General features: G+C 40.2%; 1 protein-coding gene across 4 annotated transcripts in view; it reads left to right on the top strand.

The window, feature by feature from the left end:
- Positions 1-5144: 5144 nt before the first annotated feature.
- The window catches only part of pax5 (paired box 5), a 39086-nt gene continuing 20359 nt past the window's right edge, over positions 5145-23871 (top strand). For 2 of the 4 annotated variants that reach the window (XM_061275372.1, XM_061275370.1), the window contains exons 1-5: positions 5145-5589; positions 16573-16738; positions 18558-18755; positions 19353-19417; positions 21274-21399. In XM_061275372.1, the coding sequence (XP_061131356.1) occupies positions 5538-5589; positions 16573-16738; positions 18558-18755; positions 19353-19417; positions 21274-21399 (607 nt within the window). In that variant the 5' untranslated portion in view covers positions 5145-5537. Of the gene's footprint in view, positions 5590-10137; positions 11115-16572; positions 16739-18557; positions 18756-19352; positions 19418-21273; positions 21400-23871 lie in introns of those variants that run through there. The other 2 variants (XM_061275371.1, XM_061275373.1) reach the window with 2 other exon arrangements.

Here is a 23871-nt window from a genome sequence, read left to right as displayed (position 1 = left end):
GAATACGTTTCACTGCCGGGCCAACACTCACTCGAGATTACCGGCAGTTTTGCAAGGATGCCAGATAAACTGCAACGTTAAACTGGCATTACTCTGTAATAAATTAATATATTTTGAATTGTTATAATCATTGTTAATTGTGTATATTTGAACGTTTGTTTTTCTGCGTGTGTGTGTGTTGGGGGGGTCACTTTACGTTTGTATACGTCAAATTACAGAGAAAATGAAACACTGACATTTTACCCAAGTTTGTGAGTTTAATTTCTGTGCATTTCTGTCACCATTAAAAATGTCAAAGTACGTTGCCGCTAAATAACACTGCTGATAACAGTAATGCAAGTTATATCAACTTCCAGCCGAATGTATTTGTTCTCATATTATTGTGCAGCGTTTGATTATAGAAACATCCCCATTCAAACTGATGCTGTCATGTTTTGCTTTTGCAACAGTCAAAACCCAGTCCAATTTCATCTTCCTCCAAATATAAAATGTCACAATGTGCACAAGACCCTCGCTGTGTGCAGCCATGTCTAAGCAACAGCTCTGAATCCTCCAGCCGGCTCTGTTATTGCACGTTGATTGGAATGGGAATCTATATGTAAATGTACTTCAACAGACGACCTATCGCCATCAGTCATATTTATAACAAGGTGAATGCAGAAAAATTACACCACCCTGACTTTCTTGACAGTGCTGCATTAGCATCCGCCACCTCCTCTCTTTTATATCAAGAGAATAATTGCAAAGTCTGTGTCTCCAACTATGGGAATCACTTTCATAACAGTAGTGAAGAATGGTAGCATAATAAGGATTCAGGAAGTGAACGCCATCTGATTCTTAAGGTGTCTCCATGCGTGTCAACACAGGAAAGGCCATCACTGAGTTGGATTATTTCCTTCCAAAGGTTAGACTGCACATATATGTTCACTATCAACTCTTTCAGACTGTCTATGTCTGCACACACACTTCTAATCCTGCATCTGCTTTGTTTTTGGGAGGTGCATATTGTGGGAGGAGGGAGTCTGCGCCGCCTCTGCTCCTCATATCTCCCTAAATTGGATGCAGGTTCGGGATGCCTGACTGCCTCAGTGAAATTGTGATGTGGCTGCCTGATTTAGACTTCCATGCATTTGCTGGTATTTACTATTATTATTTTAGAAAAGGTCGGGGACCGGCTGAATGGAGGCATCTGGTTCGGTAGTTCATCTCTGAGTGTGTGGACCAGTGGAGTGTTAAAGATGGATGGAGTGTCCGGGACAGGGATTTAAAATCCCCTGATTTCCAATCAGACATTTGAGGAGAATGGTTCTGCCTGATGAATGATCTTTATTGGGGAAAAGGAGTTAAAAGAAGCATGTCATTGCTCTCATTTGTTGGTGTTTTTGCACACCTTACACTGTATGGCTCCCACTACCCGTTGCTGTGGCCAAGACATGAAATGTGTCCTCCTGATTTATTGCCAATATTCTGAAATATATCAGCGTGATGTCGAGAAAGGACCCAACTGGAGCTTCGGCTATGCTATTGCATGGAGTCATTCGTTGTGATGAAATGTTGATGATGGCTTTTACTGTTCTCAAAATAAAACAAGCTTACCTTTCTAAATTTGGAGAAACTCTTGCTGCAATACATCCAAAATGATTGAAGTAGAAGAATTACACATTAGCTTTGCAGCACAGTCGCAGCCCAGTTCAACCGGCTCGGTTTAGGTCGGTAGTTTTTTTCTTTTCCTGCAAAAAGCATGAGCACAAAGTTGCTTTAAAAAACATACTGCAATAAAAGATGACATTTTTTTACACAACCACTCTTATCAATTAAATGACTTATTTTCAAGGTCAAGTGCAAACGATCAGACAGTAGTCAGAAAATGTTCTATGTAGAAGGAGTTTGACACCACCTTTCCTGCACATGCAAGGCCTGTGGCTGGTGCCGACTTGTGACAAAAGCTCCATCTGCACTCACACAGTCACACACACTTGTACTTCTTGATGCCACAACACCAAATATAAAACAACCTTCAGAGCAGCCTTGTTGGCTCTTGTTGAACGGTCACGCTGAAATGTATACCTTTACATATAAAAGGCTCGGTGTCATGTTGTGTCACCGAATATTTCATGGACAAACAATGTGTCCAATTGCTCAGTCCGCCCTGCTGCCCTTAAGCCGCCTTCGACAGAATAGCCACGGCAACGGCAAGCCTGGGCTGCAAGAAAGCGAATCTTGTGTTGTTACACACAAGTGCCACTCTGAATTACATCCTGGGGATGTTGAGGTCATCTGGGCGGAGAGCAGACACACGCCACACACAAGATGTCACCGAGGTCTTCAAATAAAGTTAGTTTCATAAACATAAGGGGGGAAAATTGGATTATCTGACACAAAACGGAAGTATAGTTTTGTTACGTTCACGCTAAACAATTCCAAAAGACAAGTCTGCTGGCTAAGGTTCAAAGTGAACAATGGACTTCCTTTTTGTATATAAATAGGGTGAACTGTAAAGCAGAAAAAAAAAAGCACCTTTATCCTTAATAGGGAGATGAAATTAGAACATGTTAGCCAAGCAATGAACTTTCTAGTAGTTCACACATATAGACACAAAACATTTAAAACTTTGCCTTTTCAAACAATGTGTAGTTTTGAATGACAGACAAGCATAAACTATATTTATATTTTTACATTTACAACAAAAATGTTACCACATGAATAAACCTACTGATAAAAAAATACTTATCAAAATAGAGCATGGTCACACCAAAATTACAAACACAATACTGAATACGTGAAGGCAGATCTTTGTGACTTTCCCAACTCTCACTCATTTCACTTTTGTATCAAAAGTAAATTTGCCGCACTTTTCAATACATTTAATCAGGCTGGTGAACGTCCCACACCGAGACACCGTGCACCTTCCTTTGTGTTTATGTGTTTACTTATTGACTCACCCTTTAATGCGATTCTTTCCGGTTCCGCTTGGTCACAGCTCGGGTCACCGATCACAAAGCACCCCCCACCCCCACCACACACACACACACGCGCACTATCATGCCTCCTCAACAGCACCCCTGAATTAATTACATTAATTAGCACAAGGATGAAAGACAAACAAGTGGTTTTTAATTACTTAAAACGATTCCCAACTGTTTTTTGTTTGTTCTTTAAGGGGATCCAGTGCATGCAAGCAGCTAAAACCATTTTAATATATCTATATGGTGTAATAAATACTACTCCCAAAAAGTGTAGAAGAACTTTTCTGAAGAGACAAAAGCATAATAATATGAAGATAAAAATACAATGATGTATTAACAGTAACACACAAGAGTTCTACTCTTGCAATAATAATAATGAAAACAATAATAATAATAATAATAATAATAATAATAATAATAATAATAATAATAATAATAATAATAATAATAATAATAATAATAATAATAATGACACTGGTGGAATTAACATTAAATTACAAGACGGTGAATGATTGTCAAGTTATTAAATTCTCAATTTTTCTTATGATGTGTGCGTGCGCGCGCGTGCGTGCGTGTGTGAGCGTGCGTGTGTTGGAGCGTCTGCACTTTGCAATAAGCGTGTGTGACAATAAATATACTCAAACTGCTGTGAGGTGAGAAAATGCACTAAATAATCCACCGTTGTCATGCTCGTGCATACAATTTGATATTTTGGGGGTTAAGAAATAAAGATGGCAAATCACGTTGGAGTCATGCTCTCACGAGGTTTGGTCCAATAGTTTCAATCATGTCGATGTCGTCTAATCATTCTTCAGTAAAATGTAACACAATATCAGTTTCAGCAGGTTACCCAGAAATGTTTCTGTAAAAAAAAAAAATACAGATGTAAATCAACACAATTGTACTATAGATTTTTGATCAACTATTCAATGATAAATAGCATAATCTTACCGTGTTTTCTTAATTTATAAACTTAAATGTGTTTTGATGTGTTAGGGGTGCTCAGAAAATAATGTGCCAGGGTCTCTGTTGGCAACCAAATGGACTGACGTGTGTCTCCGCTTTGTTCCACGCTCAATTGTTTCTGGTGCGTGCGTGAACCCTGACACCCGACCTGCAGACCTCCAGACAAGTTCGACATGTGTACACAGAGCCGCGGTTTATGTTTTGGGAATCACATGCTTCCCGCACAAAGCAAAATCTGCTTTCAACGCCTGTAGTCTCAAACTGAAATGTTTATCCAAGTGCTTGATCATATTTACCACTTGCCGTTACCTGTTCGGACAATAATCGCAGCGAGGGTGCAGGATTCATTTTGACCGCACTTTTTGTTCTTAAGCATCTAGAAATACTCAACATTTCACAACATTCTTCGATATTCTTGGCGCACTATAAATAAAGCTGTCAATATGAATTAGAAGCACACACACAAAAAACGGGTCTAATCCAACAGTCTCTATGATCCGTTATGTTAAACTACAGTGTATGTGTTAAAAAGGCCACCTGAACAAAAATGAGCAAATCTCCATAAACGAATGAAAAGAACAACCTGTCAAACATTTAAACATACAATATGTGCGTTAAACCCATTCCACCGTTGCGTTTTGGCCAAAGGTATTGTAACTGACACCAGTTTTGCATTTCGATTTTTTTCTGTATTGTTGTAGCTAGCAGTTAGAATTACTTTTCAGTTTTTCTATTGATCCTAATTAATTACGTAAAACACGATTTAGGATTACAATTATATTGTTTGGTTTAGAATAATCTAATAAAAATATTATTTGAAATAGCCTACTGAAGTAAAGTTAGTTTTACTTAAAAAAAATAATTATTAACGAGGCGAAAGTACAAATAGGGTATACATTATGCCAAATAAAAAACTTCTCTCTCCAAAGTTTTTCCCTTTTAAGTTAAAATAAGTATAGGTCAGATGATTCCCTCCTTGTATTTATTTCTGATCACGGAAGCTTCAACTCTTTGTAAACTTTATGAATTTATAACGGGAGGGAAAAGGAGCAAGTTGAACAGACAGCTTGCAAACAAACTAAAAGTGAAACTTTGGTGCTCAAGTTCTGCACGCAAAGTTGAAGGTTTCACGTGCACACATTTGCGTTCGGAGACGCGCGTGCACGAGACCCACAGAGCCTATTGGTGTGTGCAGTTTAGTGCCAGCAAAGAGACAGAGGACATGAGCGCACATGGCGAGAACGGCTCTTCTTTTGCTCATTCCAAGCCCCCCCCCCCCCCCCCCTCTTCCCCTGGACCCTCCTTTTTTCCACCTAAAGCGTTTAGTTGCAGCTGAGTGAACACTTGCAGTCAGTGCAATAAGGAGCGGAAGGGTCGAATTATTTCAACCTGCATTGCATCCCCTTCCCCCCCAACCACCAACTGTACACAGCTGCTGGAGAGAAAGAAGAGAGAGAGAGAGCAACGGTGTTACAAAGTCAAAGAGAGAGGGAAAGAGAGAAAGAGGAAAGAGAGAGAGAGTGAAAAATGAGCAAAAACTTTTTTGTTCTTTTCCTTTTTCCCTCCCTCGCTCCACCCCTCCCTCTCCTCTTCTGAGTGTGTATCATGATGGACCCGCAAGGGCCCAGGAGACGTGCGCTGCGGCAGGGGAGAGCAGGTAGGCTCGCACTTCCATCTCACACCTTGTCTTCATTGGTTTTTGAGCAGGTGAACCCATGTGTGTTAACAGTAACGTGTTTCTATAATGCTTTAAAAGTCGTTTGCCAAAGTGCTGTTGAGTTGTGCAACTTATGTGAACTATTGTAAAGTTTGGAGAAGTCATTCAAACTGTAAAAGGCTGCAATGTAACTCAAGTCAAAAGGTGCTAATCAAATTTGGGATTTTTTTAAAGCAAGATAGCCTACTACAAGTGGAAGATATTTCGCTGACCATCTTGTTTTGTTAAATTAGGCCAAATGTTGGTCATGTGTGCTGGGAAGTTCTTCTGCAGGTGATATTTCAAAATGATGAAGTCATCAGCGGGCCATACTAAATTCATGATGAACGATGATGTTGTTATGAGCATCTCATCTATGGGTTCTACGTTTTCGGGCTTTTCATATAGTTCAGAGGTTTTGTTTGCTCAGGTATGCTAAGATCCTCCTGAGGGCCATATATGGCCCATGTTTCGTAGTTTCTCCACCAGTTCTTCAAAGAACATTTTATTAGTGGATTGCTTTCAATGTTCCATCACTGAGTGCCTTGATTAAAGGAAAAACCTGTTGATGTCCAACATGTCATTTTAAAATGGACGCCACAGCAGATGAACCACGTGATTCTTGCCAGCCAATCTGTGAATAAATTAAATGATACCAAATTTAGGAAACAGAAGAGATACTATGTATACGCTTGTTTAACATTATTAACAAAACAAACATTACTCAAGTTAAAACAAAAACTTTTGAACTTATTACAACAGTTTAAGAAAGTTTTGGAAGTGTGGCACATGATGTTGTCTTATGTGGGTACGTTACGTTACATGACGTTACGTCATGTCCCCCAATTTTGGGTTGGGGCTAGCTTCATGGAGGTACAGTTCAGTTGTAGCTATTTAACTTTTAAGTACAAAATATTGGTGTTTAATCATTTAGAACAGTGTTCGTATTCGAACAGAGCAGTCTTACAGTAGTTTACTATAATATTAAATACGCTTTTTAGGGGGAGAAAAACGTCATAGTTCTATGAACACTTGGGCCTACTATGCTACTGTAGTTTAATTTTAGCCCTGATGTTCCTTTTTTGAGACAGTCCTTGGTATTTTTAGTTTGAGAATCTTTGTTTCAAATTGGTTGGTTGTTTTTTGAATGGTTACATATCTTTGCTCCTTCTTAAAAGAGGCTATTTTCACTCCACTTTTAAACATCCCGAAAAATCGTAATTGGCTCCTGTGTGTTTTCCATAATGCAAGTAGTTCTGCTATATGGGTCTAGTTATAAAGCAGCAGGGTTTCCAGATCAACACAATCGACCTCAGTATGGCATCCAGATGATAGCACATCATTTCATATCCATGCCTGCTGCTCTGTATTGATAAAACGTCCTTTGGGCTGTGGACGAGTAAGCCTCATTATTGTTTCTCATCATAATAGGTTGATGGACAAGTACTCAGAAAATATGTCACTTATAGCAGGCGTTATACTTAATGAACAGTGATAAATGAGTAGCCTATACGCTCAAATTATGCCACAATTTTCAGTCTTTTAAAGTATATAGCCTTTAGCCACCCAAAAAATATTTAAGGAAAGAGAATATAAGTGATTGGTTAATAACCGCTGAGGAAATCATACTTTTTAGGAGGCCCTCCCTGTTGACTGCTGCAGTCATAAGGGCCCAGGGCCTCTGCTAGCAGCCTCTCCATGAAATACGTGATCAGGGTGCAAAGAATTCAGTGAGCAGCCTCAAACTGGCCTTGCGTAAAAGTGTGACATTCATTCTAGATTACGCACATCTATAAGCGAGGATTTTTTAAATGGATAGGTTCACTGATGTAATACGACGTTAAGGCCTAAAAGGAATTCATTGAATAGATGTCATCAAGGTTTGGCAATAGTTTTACAATGTCATTTTTTTAATCCAACATTTACTGATAAAACGGGAAATCAGGATTTTTTTTAGCACAGAAGTGTAGTCACAAAGAAATGTGATTTTGCACAGGTCAAAACTGTGTGTGCATGCGCGGGGTGGGGGTGGGGGGTACAGAGATGACCTCAAGTGCCCCTCAAAGTGCATGAGAGCTTGTGGTCAGGCCTCACTTGACTCCTCATTAGGTGCATTATCAGCCAACCAAGTCATTACAAATGGACCGATGAGTGTGATTTGCGAGTGCGCATGTGGCGTACAATTTATTTGTTTATTTTTTAAAACATATTTATACTCTAATTTTAAACATATTTTGCACGCAAAATGAAATCTAAGAGTTGAGATATATACGAGGGGGCTTTCTCATTATGTTGACAGCCACGCGGGCGTGTAATAAACGAGCTTGGTGGAGTTAACATGCGCTATTAATTTTTCATTGCTTTTTCGTTTCGAGGCTCGGGCGCAAAAAGGCAAAACAGTCTTTCACGCTGGATGGATGGATGGAGGGAAGGAAGAAAGACACTACAGCATCGCCTCCAATTTGCCTCCCAATTATTATCACAACCACATTTCTTCTTACTAATGTTTAAAAAAGTCTAATCTCCCCCTTCCCTCCTCCGCACTCCCCTTTCCAACACTGAGAGGTAATGAAATATGGTAATGTCTGCAGGACCCCGGATTAAAGACGTCCCACCCTGATGGAAGTTTTCTCCAAATTTCCAAGCCTAAAGCAACAACAATTTGTATACATGATTGCTTGTTTGGCTGTTTTTAATTGCCTTTGTATTTAATTTGCAAATGAGAGTCATGTGATGAGAAAGTGCATGTTTTGTGGTTTCCAAATCTGTAATACAAACTGCACAAAAGGACACAAAGTTGGGGAAAAAAGGAGACATATAATATATATTTACGTAGATATATTGTCTTTTAATAAAATACAGCCTGTCGTATTTTTATTTCAAGCATTAAAATGATAATTATTTAACCTTAAAACATAATTGAAAAGTCTCTATTTTGAGTATAAAATTCAACATTAATTTGATTATTTCTATTCAATATGTGGCCTGAATAAAAAGGGCCGTCCGTACGCAAATTGCGTACACTTGTAAGCGCCTAAATTTCTTAATTTAGTCTTTTTTTTTATCAGTCCCCCTTCTCTACGGACTAAACAAACAACTATTGTTTAACACGTGCGCAAAACATTTTATAATTCGCAGTCAAGAAAATAAAGATCAAATGTAAAATGTAATGTTATGACCAGAGAAACATTAAAACATTGTTGTTTTCTTGTTGATTATGTGCATTTTTTTATGATGATCAGAGGAATAACAAAATGCAATCACATAATCGAATCAAGTGATGCCATGTTATTACTTTTGTATACGTATTGTGCGAATGTACTTGCCTGAGTATGTGGACAAGTCACTCATAGTTGAACGCCCCCTGGTGACTTTTCTAGAAAGCACACACAAAAAAACATGTTTTCTGAGGAGAAAAAAATATATGTAAACATTTATTGGAAAGCATATTTATTTTAATTTGACTGCTTGCGTGTTTGAGTTATAGGATCAGAAAGCTTGCAGACACCAATAACTATCGGGATAAACCAAGACATTTATTGATTGAACATGAAGTATTCCGTATTCCTAGACATCCCAGGTTGGGTTGCCTTTTTAATAAAAAATAATTATTATCAAGTATCTTGGTGTTGTCAATAATGATTCGGGGAAGATTGTTTTAGCTGTGCATATGCTCATGAGGCTGATGGGGAATAACAGAGAAAGTCAAATGATTAGTTGTCTAGAAACAGGAAGCACATGGAAATAACCATTTTCTAATTTGGCTCACGCTTAAGGCTATTTGTGTGCTTAATATTACACGACCGAGGCTAAGATATGCCTTAGAAAATCAGGTGGGACGAACATTTATTGAATCTCCTTTCTCTTCTCTCAGTTTGCTGCGATGCTGGATAATTGCACTTCATTAAAAACGATGCCCGTTTGAATCCGCAATCAGCTAATGGGATGCTTGTTTTATGCCTTAGATTCTTCTCAAGTTAAAGATTTATAAAGTGTAATATTAATGACAGGCCAGTTTATTTTACTGTGCTCCCAGAAACATGTTTATGAATGACATATTTTATGGAAACTACAATCTTTCGTCATAAAATCGTTGTAATTAAGAGTTTAATCTGTTTTGAATAATTGTACTCAGACATCATAAGACCTCGCTCCAAAAAAGCTTCATTTTAGTAATACTTATTTAATTAGATATTTAATATTGACACGGATAACTTGAGCGCAAATGCCCACAAAAGCGTGAGGTTTGTACGTGGTTAATTGAAATTAAACGTAAGACGGTATATGACTCCCTTAGCAGGGAGGGGTGAGGCCGAGCTCATCCATTGGTTAGGAATTAAAACAAGCGTAAAGTCTCATTGGCTCTCAGCATTATCGTCAACCAATCCAAGCCACGTAGAGCCCCGCCCATTCTACTCAACATTGGAGTGACGCCGTTGCGGCTCTCGCGTTCTGATTGGCTGGGAGGCGGCTGAGTGACAGGCAGCTGGCCGGCGGCTGGACGCCAGGCTTCCAGGGGGTTGCGAGCGCGGGCGCTGTCCGCAAGAGAACTGGTCCTGAAACGCGGGGGTGCACTAGCAAGCAGCCGCTCTCTCGGTGGATGCTTCGCTTTTTTCGACACATTTAAAGCACCTCATCCTGCCCCTCCAATGTTTTGGGGTTTGAGCCAAGAGAAGAAACTCCTTTCCAACTCGTGCGGGACAGGGCAGCTGGAGTTGGGCAGAGAATCGCTTTAAAAGCGGGGACGATTCTGAGCAAGTGCCTCGCTTGTCCTTATTTCTTACGAGCTCGTTGGATATGACACTCGGACGGGGGATCGCTCACTTGCCATTTCGAGCTTTATTGATGAGACATCACGCAAGACAGGAATGGAAGACACAACTATTTGTGGATTTGTGACATTTGCAGTTAATGAAACAGATTTTTGATTTGTTTTTTTTAGTTTTTTGTTTGTTTTCCTTGTGAGAATAAGCGGAGAAAGTTGCGCCAAAGGTGGACCTGCACGACCGGAGACCTGAGCCCGCGGGGGCCAGGGAGGTCTTTTTAAACATTTTGAAACACTTTTGACATGTTTTCCGATTTGGCATGAACGCCGTGAATATTAGCCGAACATTTTAAAGGATGAGTGTCATTACCGTTCTTTTTTTGACCGACTGTCGCAGCTCGTCCCACTGAGGACAGAATTTTGACACCACTTTTTTCGTTGAGATACAAATATTTTAAATCTTTTTTTAATTTCTCAACGCTTCATTTATTTCACTTCAGCTGTGGACAGTAACAAGCGAACGAAACAAACAAAAGTAGACTTCGTCTTTTTCTTTTTAAGGGAACTACTTTGCATCAACCGGAGGTCTATCAAATAGAGGTTGGCTCAAGTCTGCACTTTTTCTTTCTATCTTTTTTTTCTCTTTTTAAACCGGGGCCCTCGAGCCCCACCGCCCACATGGAGATCCACTGTAAGCACGACCCATTTGCGGCTATGCACAGTAAGTTTATCATTTAATTTTCTTATTTCTTGATCCCTCCATGCAGAAAAATACCAAGCTACACGGGCGCAATTGTAAAGCAACCTATTTGGTGCGCTGCAAAAACGATATTTTCTCCTTATTATCCTAAAAGTCTTAAGCTAATGACGTTTATATATATATATATATATATATATATATATATATATATATATATATATATATTATTTCTTATTCAAATGATACAGTTTTAAATTATTATATGGGGGGAAAAGCTCAAAACATTTGGTGAACATTTAATAATGTCATAGCTGTTTTTCTTTAATTAAATAAAATTTTCTGGAGTGTGTACTTAATTAATAAGACTTACATTTACACTTAGACATCAAGCATGTTTCAATTGTTGACCGCACTTTCCTTTCAAAGGAAAGACGTCGTTGTTGGGGGTGGGCGGTCAGAAAAGGGAGAGCGAGAGAGAAAGAGAGAGAGAAAAGGGAGTGAGGGAAGTGAAGAGCGGTTGTGTGAAGTCCATTGTGCTTTTGCATATAACTTGGATGGACAAACTGAACACGCTGCAGGTGCAACTGCATGTGGTCTTTGCATCAGAACGAGAATGGACGTTGTTGGTTCCCCAGTGGTGGAACCCCCCTTGCTCGGCCTCATGCAGGCATCTATAGCGCCAATCAAATAATAAATAAATTGATAAGTAGTTTGTTTTTTATTTGCACTGCAGAGAGAATCATTAATTCACAATAGACATGTTTATTAGATGGTTGCTCGCAGTACAGGGGAGGGGAGTCGCGGTTTGTAATACTTTGGTTGGCCTATATATTTTTTTTTTTTTGCAGTAATGAATTGTCCGGTGCATGGGTGCACTTTAATATACGTATATCACATAGTTAGAACACAAATATGTCAAAGATCTTAAAGGTACAGCCTAAAATCAGACGGAATTGTTATAAAACATTGAGTACACATTTATTTGTATCGTTTCTTTGGGCTACTGAATTAAATACATAAATAATAAAATAATTTAAAATGCTTTTGTCTCTGTGATATAATCCACCAATATTCTGTCTCCTTCAACTTTATTTTGGAGTTATAAATATCCACCAAACCTATTTTAAAATCACAATGTTTGGACTTTTCATTTAAACGCCCACACAGAGTATAACAGGCATTTAAAAGCATTTAATAGATATTGCATTCATTCATTTATACCACCGGTGAATCCCAGGGAGAAGCGTATTATGTGAATCACACACACACGCACACACACACACATGCACGCATACGCACACACTCACGGATGGAAAAACACGCGCGCGCACGCGCACATCAAACGGCTAGAACAAATCGTGTTTCTTCTCACAGTAGTTGGCCCAAAGTCAATTATCCGCGGCGCTTGACGGCAACAGAGAAGTTCTGGGACGCTTTAAAACGATTACATCTAAAAATGTCAAAAGACAGAGTGAGAGAGGTTGCAATGAATCAACTTAGACGCGTGGAAATGTTTTTTTTGGAAGTGTGTGTCTGTGTGCGTGCATGGGTGTACATTTTCTTAAACGCTGTTGGTAATATGTATTAGTCTCAGGACTATCTCCTTTCTTTTCTATGAACATTATATAAGCAGAAATTTCATCTGGCATATGTATGAAAGCATTCTTGAACCGATCCAATAGCTTGGAACATATATGTTCAATTTAAAAGGAACTGCTGCTGGTAATTGTGATGATAATGAGATGAATATTGTAATGTTAAACATGCTTGCATCTTAAGTATGCATGGGTGTTTGGTGGCCTCATATATATATATATATATATATATATATATATATATATATATATATATATATATATATATATATATATATATATATATATATATATATATATATATATATATACACAATATACACAAAACATCGCACACATGCTGTAACACTTTTATTTTTATTTTCTAGACCATAAATTATTCATAATTAGCCACAGTGAATGACTCAATGGCGTTTTTTTCTTTGCGAAAAAAACGGCCATAGCATGCAGAATAAAATTAGATGAGAAGAATAAAATGATATAAGGAAATTTGGCTTGCACGTCACATATCTACACAGTGTTTGCGCAACGAAATTCACCTCATCAGTATTCTCACTGACAAAATCGCAAACAGCCCTGCAGCCCAGTTTCTTTTTTCTTTTTCAAAAACAGAACAAAAAAAAGGTTAGTTTGTTGCAATTTTTCAGGCTTCAGGCTGTGACAGGCAGTGACACAGAGGAATGTGGCAGGAAAAGAGAGACAGAGAGCCTAATGGACCTTATTTTCTGGATGGGGGAGCTTAATGTATTCTTCTTTATCTCTGTTATTTTTTTTCCTCCTCCGGAAACGGTGAATCAATCAAACATTTAAGGAGGTGCTTTGCTCCCAAGTCAGCTCCTATAAAGGATATATAAATGAAAATACAACAGGGATGCATAATGACTCCTGGTCCCCAAGGCTGGCAAGCTGGCCGGTTGTGTCCCCTCTGATTCTTGCAGAATAGAAAATGAAACTGCTACACGTGCCAAGAGTTCCTCCCTCTCTTGAGGTTCAAGCTTTTAGAGGAAGACCTTTTAGCCAATAGCCCAGATTTGGCAAAAATCTTTGTATCTAATTTGCAACAAAACCTCCCCAGCTGCCAGCTCTGATTGAATTCCTGAAAGCAAGTAGTTAATTTGTTTGGTCAGTGGCTTGAAATTACTTGGACAATCTGTCACAGTTCGAAATATCAACCTCCAATTTACAACAGAATGTGCAAATGTTGATTTTGGAAGTAAAAGCGTGGCAAAGTAACGAGCACACGGGCATCATCAAATGGTGAGCACACTTTAGGGAAGTTTTGTGCTATACAGTAATAAACATGCTCTTTATTTTTTTTTGTGAAGGCAGTTGACCTTCTCAAAATGTTACTCAAAACATTGCTTGTGCGGTTCTTAAAGTTTTGACGATGGTGACATTTTCAGACTTTAGCAAATTCATTCACTTTCTTAATATTTTATATTAGAAAATTGATGCAGAATTGAAACTTGAACGTCAAGCTGTAAATCACAGAACGGATTGTGTTTGAATTGCAGTTGTCCAATTCATTGTGTTTTTAAAATTCCCCTTCTTAGCTGTGTTTAGAGGATAGAGAAGTAAAATATGGACACATAATCCCAAAATCTCCACTCCAAGAATAGTCTAATGCAAACAGTAAATACCTAGCTAAGTGAATAAATAGTTATCTGGAGTTTGTGTGCGTGTCGCTCGGCAGACATTCTTCCCATTTCTATACAAAGCAAGTTTTTTTTTATGGTCCAGCCCAGATAGGAAGAGTGAAAGAACCCATTTCATTTGCTCTTATCTGAAAGACGAGTCGAGAGAGAGAAGCAGCGGGAGACTTGTGTGCACACAGCAGGTTGCAGCAAAGTGGGCTTCTGTGGAAGAACAAATCATGACGAGATGAGGCATGGAGGGCTTTTTACAAGTTAAGAATCGAGTGGAACCTCGACAAACACAAGGCATTACTTTGCAAGCTTTGATTTGTTCAGATTGCAAAACAATTTCAAAGAGGGGAAATAGAATTGTAAAAGAAATGAGCTACTGGTGAAATTAAAAGTAACAACAATAAAAACTGAGCAATGTTGAGTTGCTGCAACATTCTTAATTGTCACACAAAATAGTAAAAGTAAAATATTGTAAATTAACAAGCACCTTAACAGGAAGTTGTGGCCTTTTCACTTTCTCATGCCTCTTCTTCTTTTCTCCCATTTTGCATTTCTCAACAGACAGTTTTTTGACAGAAAAATGAAATGTTTTGATGCTATTTAAGATAGGCTAACATCATCATGACTTTTACAGTAGAAGTTTCAGTGTACTTACAGTGTGTTTGGGAAATGGCTGCGAACAGACTCTTGCATTGCTGGAACATGCCTTCGAGAATTCCGTTGCTATAGATCAGTTGGTTTGATATTATTGTATAAAGAAAAATGGTTAAATAATGAAGGATACTGTTACCCTCCAAGGCTGAGGATAAAAAGGAAAAAATGAGGGAAAAAAAACCTCCCCGGGGTTTCACAAGACGCCGGCTGATCATCATAATACTGCTGATGATTTCAAACAGAAGATTAAAAAAAATGTGTTCTTGATCGACTGCCCCAATTTGAAAAGACCTTAGAGAAGATCTAAATGTTTTGATATCCCGATTTGGTTAGCAATACCTTTTTTTTTGGAGTTGTAGTTCCCACGTGTCAGCATTCCTTAACCTGGTAGTGACGAGCAATGCTGGTTAAGGCCTTGACGGATGCGACGTTGCTATCTTTGGGAAAAGTGATTGCCTTTTAAACTGTGGCAGCGGGGCATCTGCATAATGACTTTTCTTCTATCTAGAAAGAAATAAAGCAAGGAGGGAAGTGAAATACCTTTGTTTAATTTACAAGCACAAGACGCTGCAGACTTTCTCGTTGCATTTATCCCTCATGTGCAGATGTGTTTGTTTTGGAGCCTGCTGTGTGTTTACTTTATGGGGATGCAGAGAAGAAGAAAGATGTGGTCAGGTTCAGGGGAGGGCTTTGTATTTCAGGGGGTATCCCCCTGCAGGGGTCATGTATTTAAAATCTATTACCCTCACAGCTAGGATTAGAGTGTGCATGCGTGCGCGACTATGTGTGTGTGTGTGTGTTTCCCCGGAAGACACAATCACTATGGTAATATAAAAGCAGTGGATTACAGAAATGCTGGATTGCCTTTTGGTGCAACATATACTGTACATGAACATATTGTTGGGGAGAGGCGGAGATGTTGTCCTTTGTACATTTGTCGTGGCACTCATGCATGTTGGATTCATGTCAGCTGACTGTTGTTATTGTTGGCTCTGAATTAAATGATATATTTAGAAGTGCAATTGAATGAGAATCAATAGAAGCACTATTTCAAATATTTTATTGTCAGTTTAGCAAACTGCACATCCTGATAGCTATTTCTAACAGTTTGCTCAACTATGTTCAATAGACAAAACTCCAATTGACAGTTTGTCAACGCCAGTCACTTGGCGGAGGTCTGCCTTCCGCATCCTGGATGTCATTAGAAAAGAAAGAAGTTGTGGTGTTTTATCCCAATTTGTTTCTATTCGGTCTCTTTAAACCGTCTTCTCTCAAGGGAATATTATTGGCGTCGCTCAGACCCCCGTGGGTCAATAATTAATTGAAATCCCTTCATTTACTTGAAACTTAGCTTAGTCTGTTCTGGATAAAAGGAACAAAGCTAGTATTATGTTGGTAAGAAAGGATTTATTTAGGACATACGTATGCCTGAACTGTGTGCGTGTGTATCATTGGCAGTGAAATGTTGTGATGCAGTCGAGTTTGACTGTTAACAATTTAGTCATAAATCCTTTTAAATGTTCAGTGGCTCATTCATCCATGTGGCTTGAACCATGTGACTTCAACTGTCTTTTTTTTTTATAGGACATGGCGGCGTGAACCAGCTTGGGGGTGTATTTGTAAACGGCCGACCTCTTCCCGATGTTGTGCGACAGCGAATAGTTGAACTCGCCCACCAAGGTGTGCGTCCCTGCGACATCTCCCGCCAACTTCGGGTCAGCCACGGATGTGTCAGCAAAATACTGGGAAGGTATGGAAGACACGTATGCGCCGACACACGTGACTTTTGAACTCTGCAGTTATTATATAAAGATAATCAAGTTATTGAGAGTTTGGATCGTCGACGCTGATGCTATAGTGTCTCTGCTGCCAAGTTGCCAATTCCCTGAGCTTGCAAATTTCCACTGCCATCATCTCCTACTTGCTTTGGGTTTTGTTCATTTCCTTTTATACTGACTCACATTTCTCCTTTTCACCTTCTTCTCTGACGACTCTTTCCTTCACCTTTAAAAAGCCAATTTCAAAAGTAAATCCCGGGTCGTTCCGTCTGCCAGAGAAGAAAGGGGCACAATGCGAGGGAAAGATTCATCACTTTTTGGAATTAGCATCAAAATGAAAGTGGCACCATATTTCAGCACCACAAAATATAGCAAAAGGAGAATAGAGACAAGGATGGGGCAAGAAGGGAGGGGGGCGTGCTGAAGAAGAAGTGAGGAGAAGTAAAAAAGGAATTAGAAACGGAGAGACCATTTGTGGTGGCGGCAGGGAAGGATTAGCCACAGCGACCCTCAGCTATATCAAAAAATGTGTTGCTCATTGTTCTCCCTTGCTTCTTTTCTCTCCCTCTCTCTTGCTCCTTCTCTCAGTCTCCCCCAATCCCTCTCTCCCCCCTGTCCTGGCCGTTCAACTCACTGAAGCGTTACCGTGAGAGGTGGGGGGGGGGGGAGATCGAGGGATGCAAGGAAGGAGAGAGGCTTGTTTTATCCTCTTCTCTCTGTCTCTCCACTGCCGGCATAACAAAAACACCAACTCTGCCTCCTTGTTTGTGAATGTGTGTGTGTGTCTCACGTCGCTGCAGATATCAATAACCATGCTCATTTATTCACCAATGATTTGCCTGTGAATAATTTAAATTGTTTTCCACTAGAAAAGAGATTGTTCCTTTTCCTTTAGCAATGTTTAAAGTCCAGCTGTGGAGAGTGAGAATGGGAAGCACGTGCGCATATACAAACACACACATGCACACACACAACAGGGAACTACACACTTAAGGAAACAAACATCACGGAAGGGATTACTCCACCGAGCAGTTGCGGTGAGAGAGAAAGAGCAGCAGGTTTAAGACTGAGTGACAGCTTGCATCCACACACAGCATCCCCCCCTATTCTGCAAGCAGGGTAGTGCATTAGCTGTCCTCCGCCAGTCCCCCAGCCCACCCGCATCCCACCTGCCCCTTGCGCATGCAAATACATACAAGCTGGAAAGAAAATTCCTGGATCTCTCTTTTCGAGCGTGTCTGTCTGTCAGTGTCACCCCTCATCTTGCATTTGACTGTCAGTGTGATACGCAGTCACGTCAAATGCGCCTGAGGTCACACCATTTCATATATAACTGGAGTCAAAACAACATTAACTAAATAAATGGAGGTTTTGTGTCACGCAAAAAAACTGGATTCAAACCACAGCATCTCAGTGAGCATTTTTGTAAGTGTGTGTCCCATTTTATGGTTTTTTTTTTCACAGAATAAATACAAACACTAACATATCTGGGAAATTATTGCAATGTAGCACTAGCCTAGCCACAAAAGTAGTGCATATAGGTCTCTGTCCGGGTGTTTGCGCCGTTGTGAGCGTGACCACAGCCAACTAGCTTCCCGGCCAATGAAAGTGGCTTCTCTCATTCCCTTTAAAATCAGTCTTTTGCACTGTTTTCTGGAGTCCTCACTAAAGATCGAGCATGCAAATATCTTCAAGGAGATGCCATCTCTGACTAAAATCTGCCCACTGCTATTGAACAGACTTCAAAATCTCGCATCATGACCAACAAAAGCTTCCTCCCTGCTTTCCCAGGTACTATGAAACGGGCAGTATTCGGCCTGGTGTCATCGGGGGATCCAAACCAAAGGTTGCTACGCCCAAAGTGGTCGACAAGATCGCCGATTACAAACGCCAAAACCCCACCATGTTTGCCTGGGAGATCCGAGACAGGCTCCTGGCCGAGAGAGTGTGCGACAACGACAGCGTGCCCAGCGTCAGCTCCATCAACAGGTACTAAAGTGTGTGTGTGTGACAACTATTTGTGTGTCCTAACTTTACATCAACATAACTGCAGTGACAGTAAGTGTTTAGCAAGCAGCTTGTTGTGTTTATCTATTTCTGGGACAGCCTAGCTAAGAGGCCCCGGGTCTCCGTGTGTATGAAGTAGCTTCAGCTCAGTGGTTCAACACCACCATACAATGACAAGGCTCTCCCTTGAGCATGCACGGAGCCCGAGAAAAGGGAGGGACAGTGAAAGAGGAGAGAGAAGCAGTGAGCAAAAGAGGCAGACAAAAGGGAGGAATAAGGGGACACAAAAGACGAAGGAGAGAATGGCAAAGGGAGGGAAGATGGGGACAGGATGGAGAGGAGTTAAGGAGGAAAGGGAAAGAGGAAGAAAGGGGCTTGCATGAGCAGCCAAGCAGGAAGTGTGAGGCCCCTCTGCCATGTCAGCCGGCCGCAAGCCTCTCGGCGAACACACTCGCATGCTCACACACAACGTGGCTCCCACGACGATCGTGTTCTCATGTCCTTGATGCCTCCCTCTCTCTTTCACACACACAAATCACCACTTCACACACATTCACGTCTGCTTTCTCCTCCTTGCAGGATCATTCGGACCAAGGTTCAGCAGCCACCGGGTCAAACGGGCTCAGTAGCGGCTCACAATTTAGGTAGGTCGCAAACCTGCTCTTGTCTGTCAAAGCACTTTTTACAGCAGCACTGATAGTATTTGGATGTCTCGCGTGAAAGTAAAAATCAATTGATACTTTCTTATTGTAATGAGTGTTTTGTTTACATAATTGTTGCCATTAATAGAACGTGCAACATAGCCCATCATTTTGGAATAGGATATTCTAAACAGAAAAAAATATTAAATATTGTACAGTAAAAAGTCAGTTTGAATATTGAAATAAATAGACCAACTATTTTTTGCACCCGTTTAAAAAATAAGGTTGCAAATAATGATTCTTTTAATAATGGATTAATCAGTGAAGTATTTTACCGATTAATCAATGAATCATCTAAAAAGCAAAACATTATTATTTATTTCCACCCTCTTGTTCCAAAACAGGATGTTCATTCAAATTGACAGCTGGTTTGGTTTGAGGATGTCAGAAAACAATCATTGTTTTCAAAAGTTAAAAATAAAATAAAATTGCAAAAACCACAGAAAAATAAATATTAAAGTATTTTTTGGCCCCTTTAGTTCACCATTCTTCAATTTTTGACTAATTAAAGAAACATTACCTGTGATACACGTGTCATTTCCCACAAAACTAATCGTCACACTGCATAAAAGTTGAGCGATGACGAGAATCTAAATGACAATCGTGTCAAATCATGCCAAAGACTGAAACAATATATCTTGTACTGTACGAGCATCACTGACTATCTCACTAGAAAATAAAAATGAAAGCCTTTCTTTCCCCCTTCCGTCATTCTCATTTTCGGATTGTGTTTCAGTGTCTCTCATATCTTCATAATCACGCATCGTCTATTAATCTAAATTAATTTCATATGCACGGCTTGCCGGCTCTTCCTTTTGCACACAAAAACGAATACTACGCACATACTCACAAGCTTGCAGATTATCCAGATAAATGGGTTCCCGCTCCCAGGTGGAAAATTGAACATTTCGATTTGCAGAATAAAAGCATTACAGTCAGATAAAAAAAAAAAAACAGTGGAGAGGAAAAGGTATGGAAAATCAGATAATTGAAGTGCTAAATCAACTGATAGGAAAAGGTAAGATATGCATTCATTATCATCTCCTTGTTGACAAAAGTGTGACAGAGTGGTGGGGGGCTTGATCCTTGGGTTTGTTGTGTGTGTGTGTGTGTTTGTTTGAAAACTTCCTCTTCTAGTTCTTGTTCTTCTGTGTTGTTGTGGGACGGGAAGGGGGGGGGGGGGGGGTCCGCTGGGAGGAAGGATTAGGATGTCTTCCTCCTCACCTTTCTGTCTCTCATGGGATACCATACTGTCACTCAGCCCCTTGCTTGCTCATAAGGGCACAGAGATAAGGAGACCAGGCATGAGTGACTGTATGTTGCATATGTGTGTGTGTGTCTAAAGAAATGACAAGTATGTTGTTGCCGTGTCGCCCGGCAAAGAACTTGCCCCCCCCACCCCCTCGGGGCGCTTTAATGCTACAGGGAGCGACAATTCTTGACAGTGCCCCCCTCCACTGAGTTTTTTTTGTGCTTCTGGTTCAGCTTCATGGACATGTTAACTGTGCAAAATGTTTAGAAAGAGAGTCGGGATTAAAATAATGTCACAAGTCAATGATGTTGACAAGGAATGGGGAAACATGAGACTACAGCGGTGCCTTGAGAAATGCCGAATCCAATTTACAAGTTATTAGTTTTCTTTGTGGTATGTGAATATTTATTTTCACTTTACAGGGACTTTAAACCATTTACTGCATAATTTAGACAACATAGGGGGGTTAAGTTTAAAGTTAGTGCCACTAACCCGAAGCCCCCACATAAGATCTCAGAATGACAACTAAAATTTTCTTTGCCGACAGCGACATCAGTGGCGGCTACGCAGGTCTCTGCGGTGACCAGCGACTCTGCCGGCTCTTCGTATTCCATCAGCGGCATTCTGGGTATCAGCTCAGCTGCTGATATTGGCAAGAGGAAGCGGGATGAAGGTGAGTTTAACTGGAATGTCTTTGCTTCCTTACTTATGCTTACTTATTCTGCTCACATATGTATTTTGACAAGTGCGCAACAAACATAAACACATTACAGATCGCCTCAGGATCTCCCTCATTTCCTTTCCAGTATAGAAATCCCAGTTGGGAATAGCTGCGCACATGACGATCAATGACAGATGTGTGTGCACGTGCAACACCTGAACACAACACCATACATCTTCATTCACAAACCCTGCTGGAGAGCCATTTAGAGGAAGTTTATTCATACGCTATTGGTCCCAATCGTTTTTACTCTTGATCAATGTTGTACGCCTGTCAGTGGTGGTGGGAACGTGTGTGAGGCCGCTGGCGTACAGTACATGTTACTGTATGTTAATGAGCACGTGTGTGTGACTGTCTATGTGGTTCTGTCAATGGCATTAAAAAGCCATCACGCAGACAGACTCCTACGGTAAATGAGACAGGACCAGATGTCTGAACAGGGGGGTTCGAGTGTTGGCAAACACCACTGGGGGCTGCCATCCAACCCTCCCCCTCGCCCACCTCCACGCACAGCGCAAAACATTAGGTACACCTGCACAATCTAATGAGGTTCAGTACTTGAGTCATATTTAAAATTATGTCTTTGGAACAATAGCAATTTTGATTACGTCAAGAATCATCTTGGGAGTTTTTATTTTTATTTTGTCTGTCTTATGTAGCTTCATTCATGGGATAACCAAAACACCCCACAGTCATCACTGCCAAATACAACTACAATAATAAGCATAGGCTGCTTATCTCTCTACTTGTGTCAATCAAAAGTAAACCTTGTTAGATTTGACAGATCACGTTAGATTGCGTCCATGTACCTCGTTTGGTGTCCAGTTGTAAAACATCTCAGCAGATAAGAATCAAAAAGCCAGGTTAGGTTACAGGCTTGTTACACGTCAGCAGAATACAAGGCTTTAAATGAGAAAATCCAAAAACCTGATTCTGCCTCATCGCTGACAGATTAAGATTGATTTCAGATTGAAATGCAAGACGAGCTCCGTGGCGTCTAAACTTCAACTAGTCGACTGATTGCTTCACCACTACTGCACACTTTAACAAGTTAACTTGATTTGCGATTGTTGGCAAAAACTAGCATCTATTTTTCAGCCCATTAACTATCATCATTCTATGTTCACGTAGATTTTGGAGTCTGTCAAAGAGACATCATTTACAGGGAACAGAGCCATCCTCATTAGGGTAGCAGTGAATATCTATGCTATTGTTAAGCTGACAAGTCCAAATATCTGCTATGAAAATGACCCATAATTGGGATCCTTTAGTTGGAGACTGTCTTTCTTTGACACGAATAATAATTGTCGTCTTGTATGGATGAATTATTATGCGTACGTGCACTCGCGACTGTGCCACAGACTCAAACACGAGCGCTGTAATCTAATTAGTAGCGTTATTGTTCCACACTGTTCTTTATGTGTAACATGCTGATTGTTTGACTGAACTTTCAAATTCAAATGGCACATTTCACTGAAGCATCCAGGAAGTGTTGTTCGTGCTTGTGCCACCAGCCTCGCTGCAGCAGAGGTCTGCCCGGTTGACTCGGTGGTCTAATTAACAGCATTGCTAATCACAGCTTCCATTAGAGTAACCCCCGCTGGATAATGACACACACGCACAGCGAGGGGCGACAGGAGGAACAGCATGCAGCGACATGGATAGACATAGACATACGCAAATAGGATACAATTATTCAGTCTTAGATCCATTTATTGGCCCAGGGAGACATTTGAACGAATGGAGGCAAAAACCAAGACCTGCTACTCAACAAAAACATAACATTTGTAATGATAGTTTTCAAAAAATTTATTTCAGCACCCCCACTACTAACACCATTACTTTTTAAAACAAATTCTATAGAGCCACATTTTTTTTCAGGCTCGTCAATTTCAGAGTGAAATAAACTTGTGCTCAGCAAATTCACTTTTTTTTCCCCCTATGCTCAAATTTAGTTTGCACCTGCTACTTTAGCACACAACAGCCACAAGAAACATGTGTGCGTGTGTGTGTATGTGTGCAGGAAGAGTGTGTGGGGGTAAAGCCCCTGATGACCTGTGCCCCCCCCAACCAAAGCAAGGGGAAGTAGGGGGTTGGGGCTAGGCTGGGGGGGCGGAATGTAGATGAATGCGAATGAATGGAAGAACTTGACTTGTGGGGCCAAAAGGGGACTATTGTATCTTGACCTATTATCTTACAAGGTGTGTGTGTGTGTTGGGATGTGAGTGCATTGTTCTTGTTGTTTTTCGAGTGACACTTGCAAAACACTTTTTAACCACCGATGAGACAATTATATCCAGGTGTTGCTTAAAACAAAACTTGAAATAATTTTAGTGGGAATATTAGACCAGCATGGCAAATTGACCTTTGAACCCCCTGTGCATCCACTGTGACATGCAACAGCTTACCGGATAAAAGATGCTG

This window comes from Syngnathus typhle, linkage group LG3 (genome assembly GCF_033458585.1).
Source record: "Syngnathus typhle isolate RoL2023-S1 ecotype Sweden linkage group LG3, RoL_Styp_1.0, whole genome shotgun sequence".
NCBI lineage: Eukaryota > Metazoa > Chordata > Actinopteri > Syngnathiformes > Syngnathidae > Syngnathus > Syngnathus typhle.
This window is presented reverse-complemented; position numbering and strand designations above follow the sequence as displayed.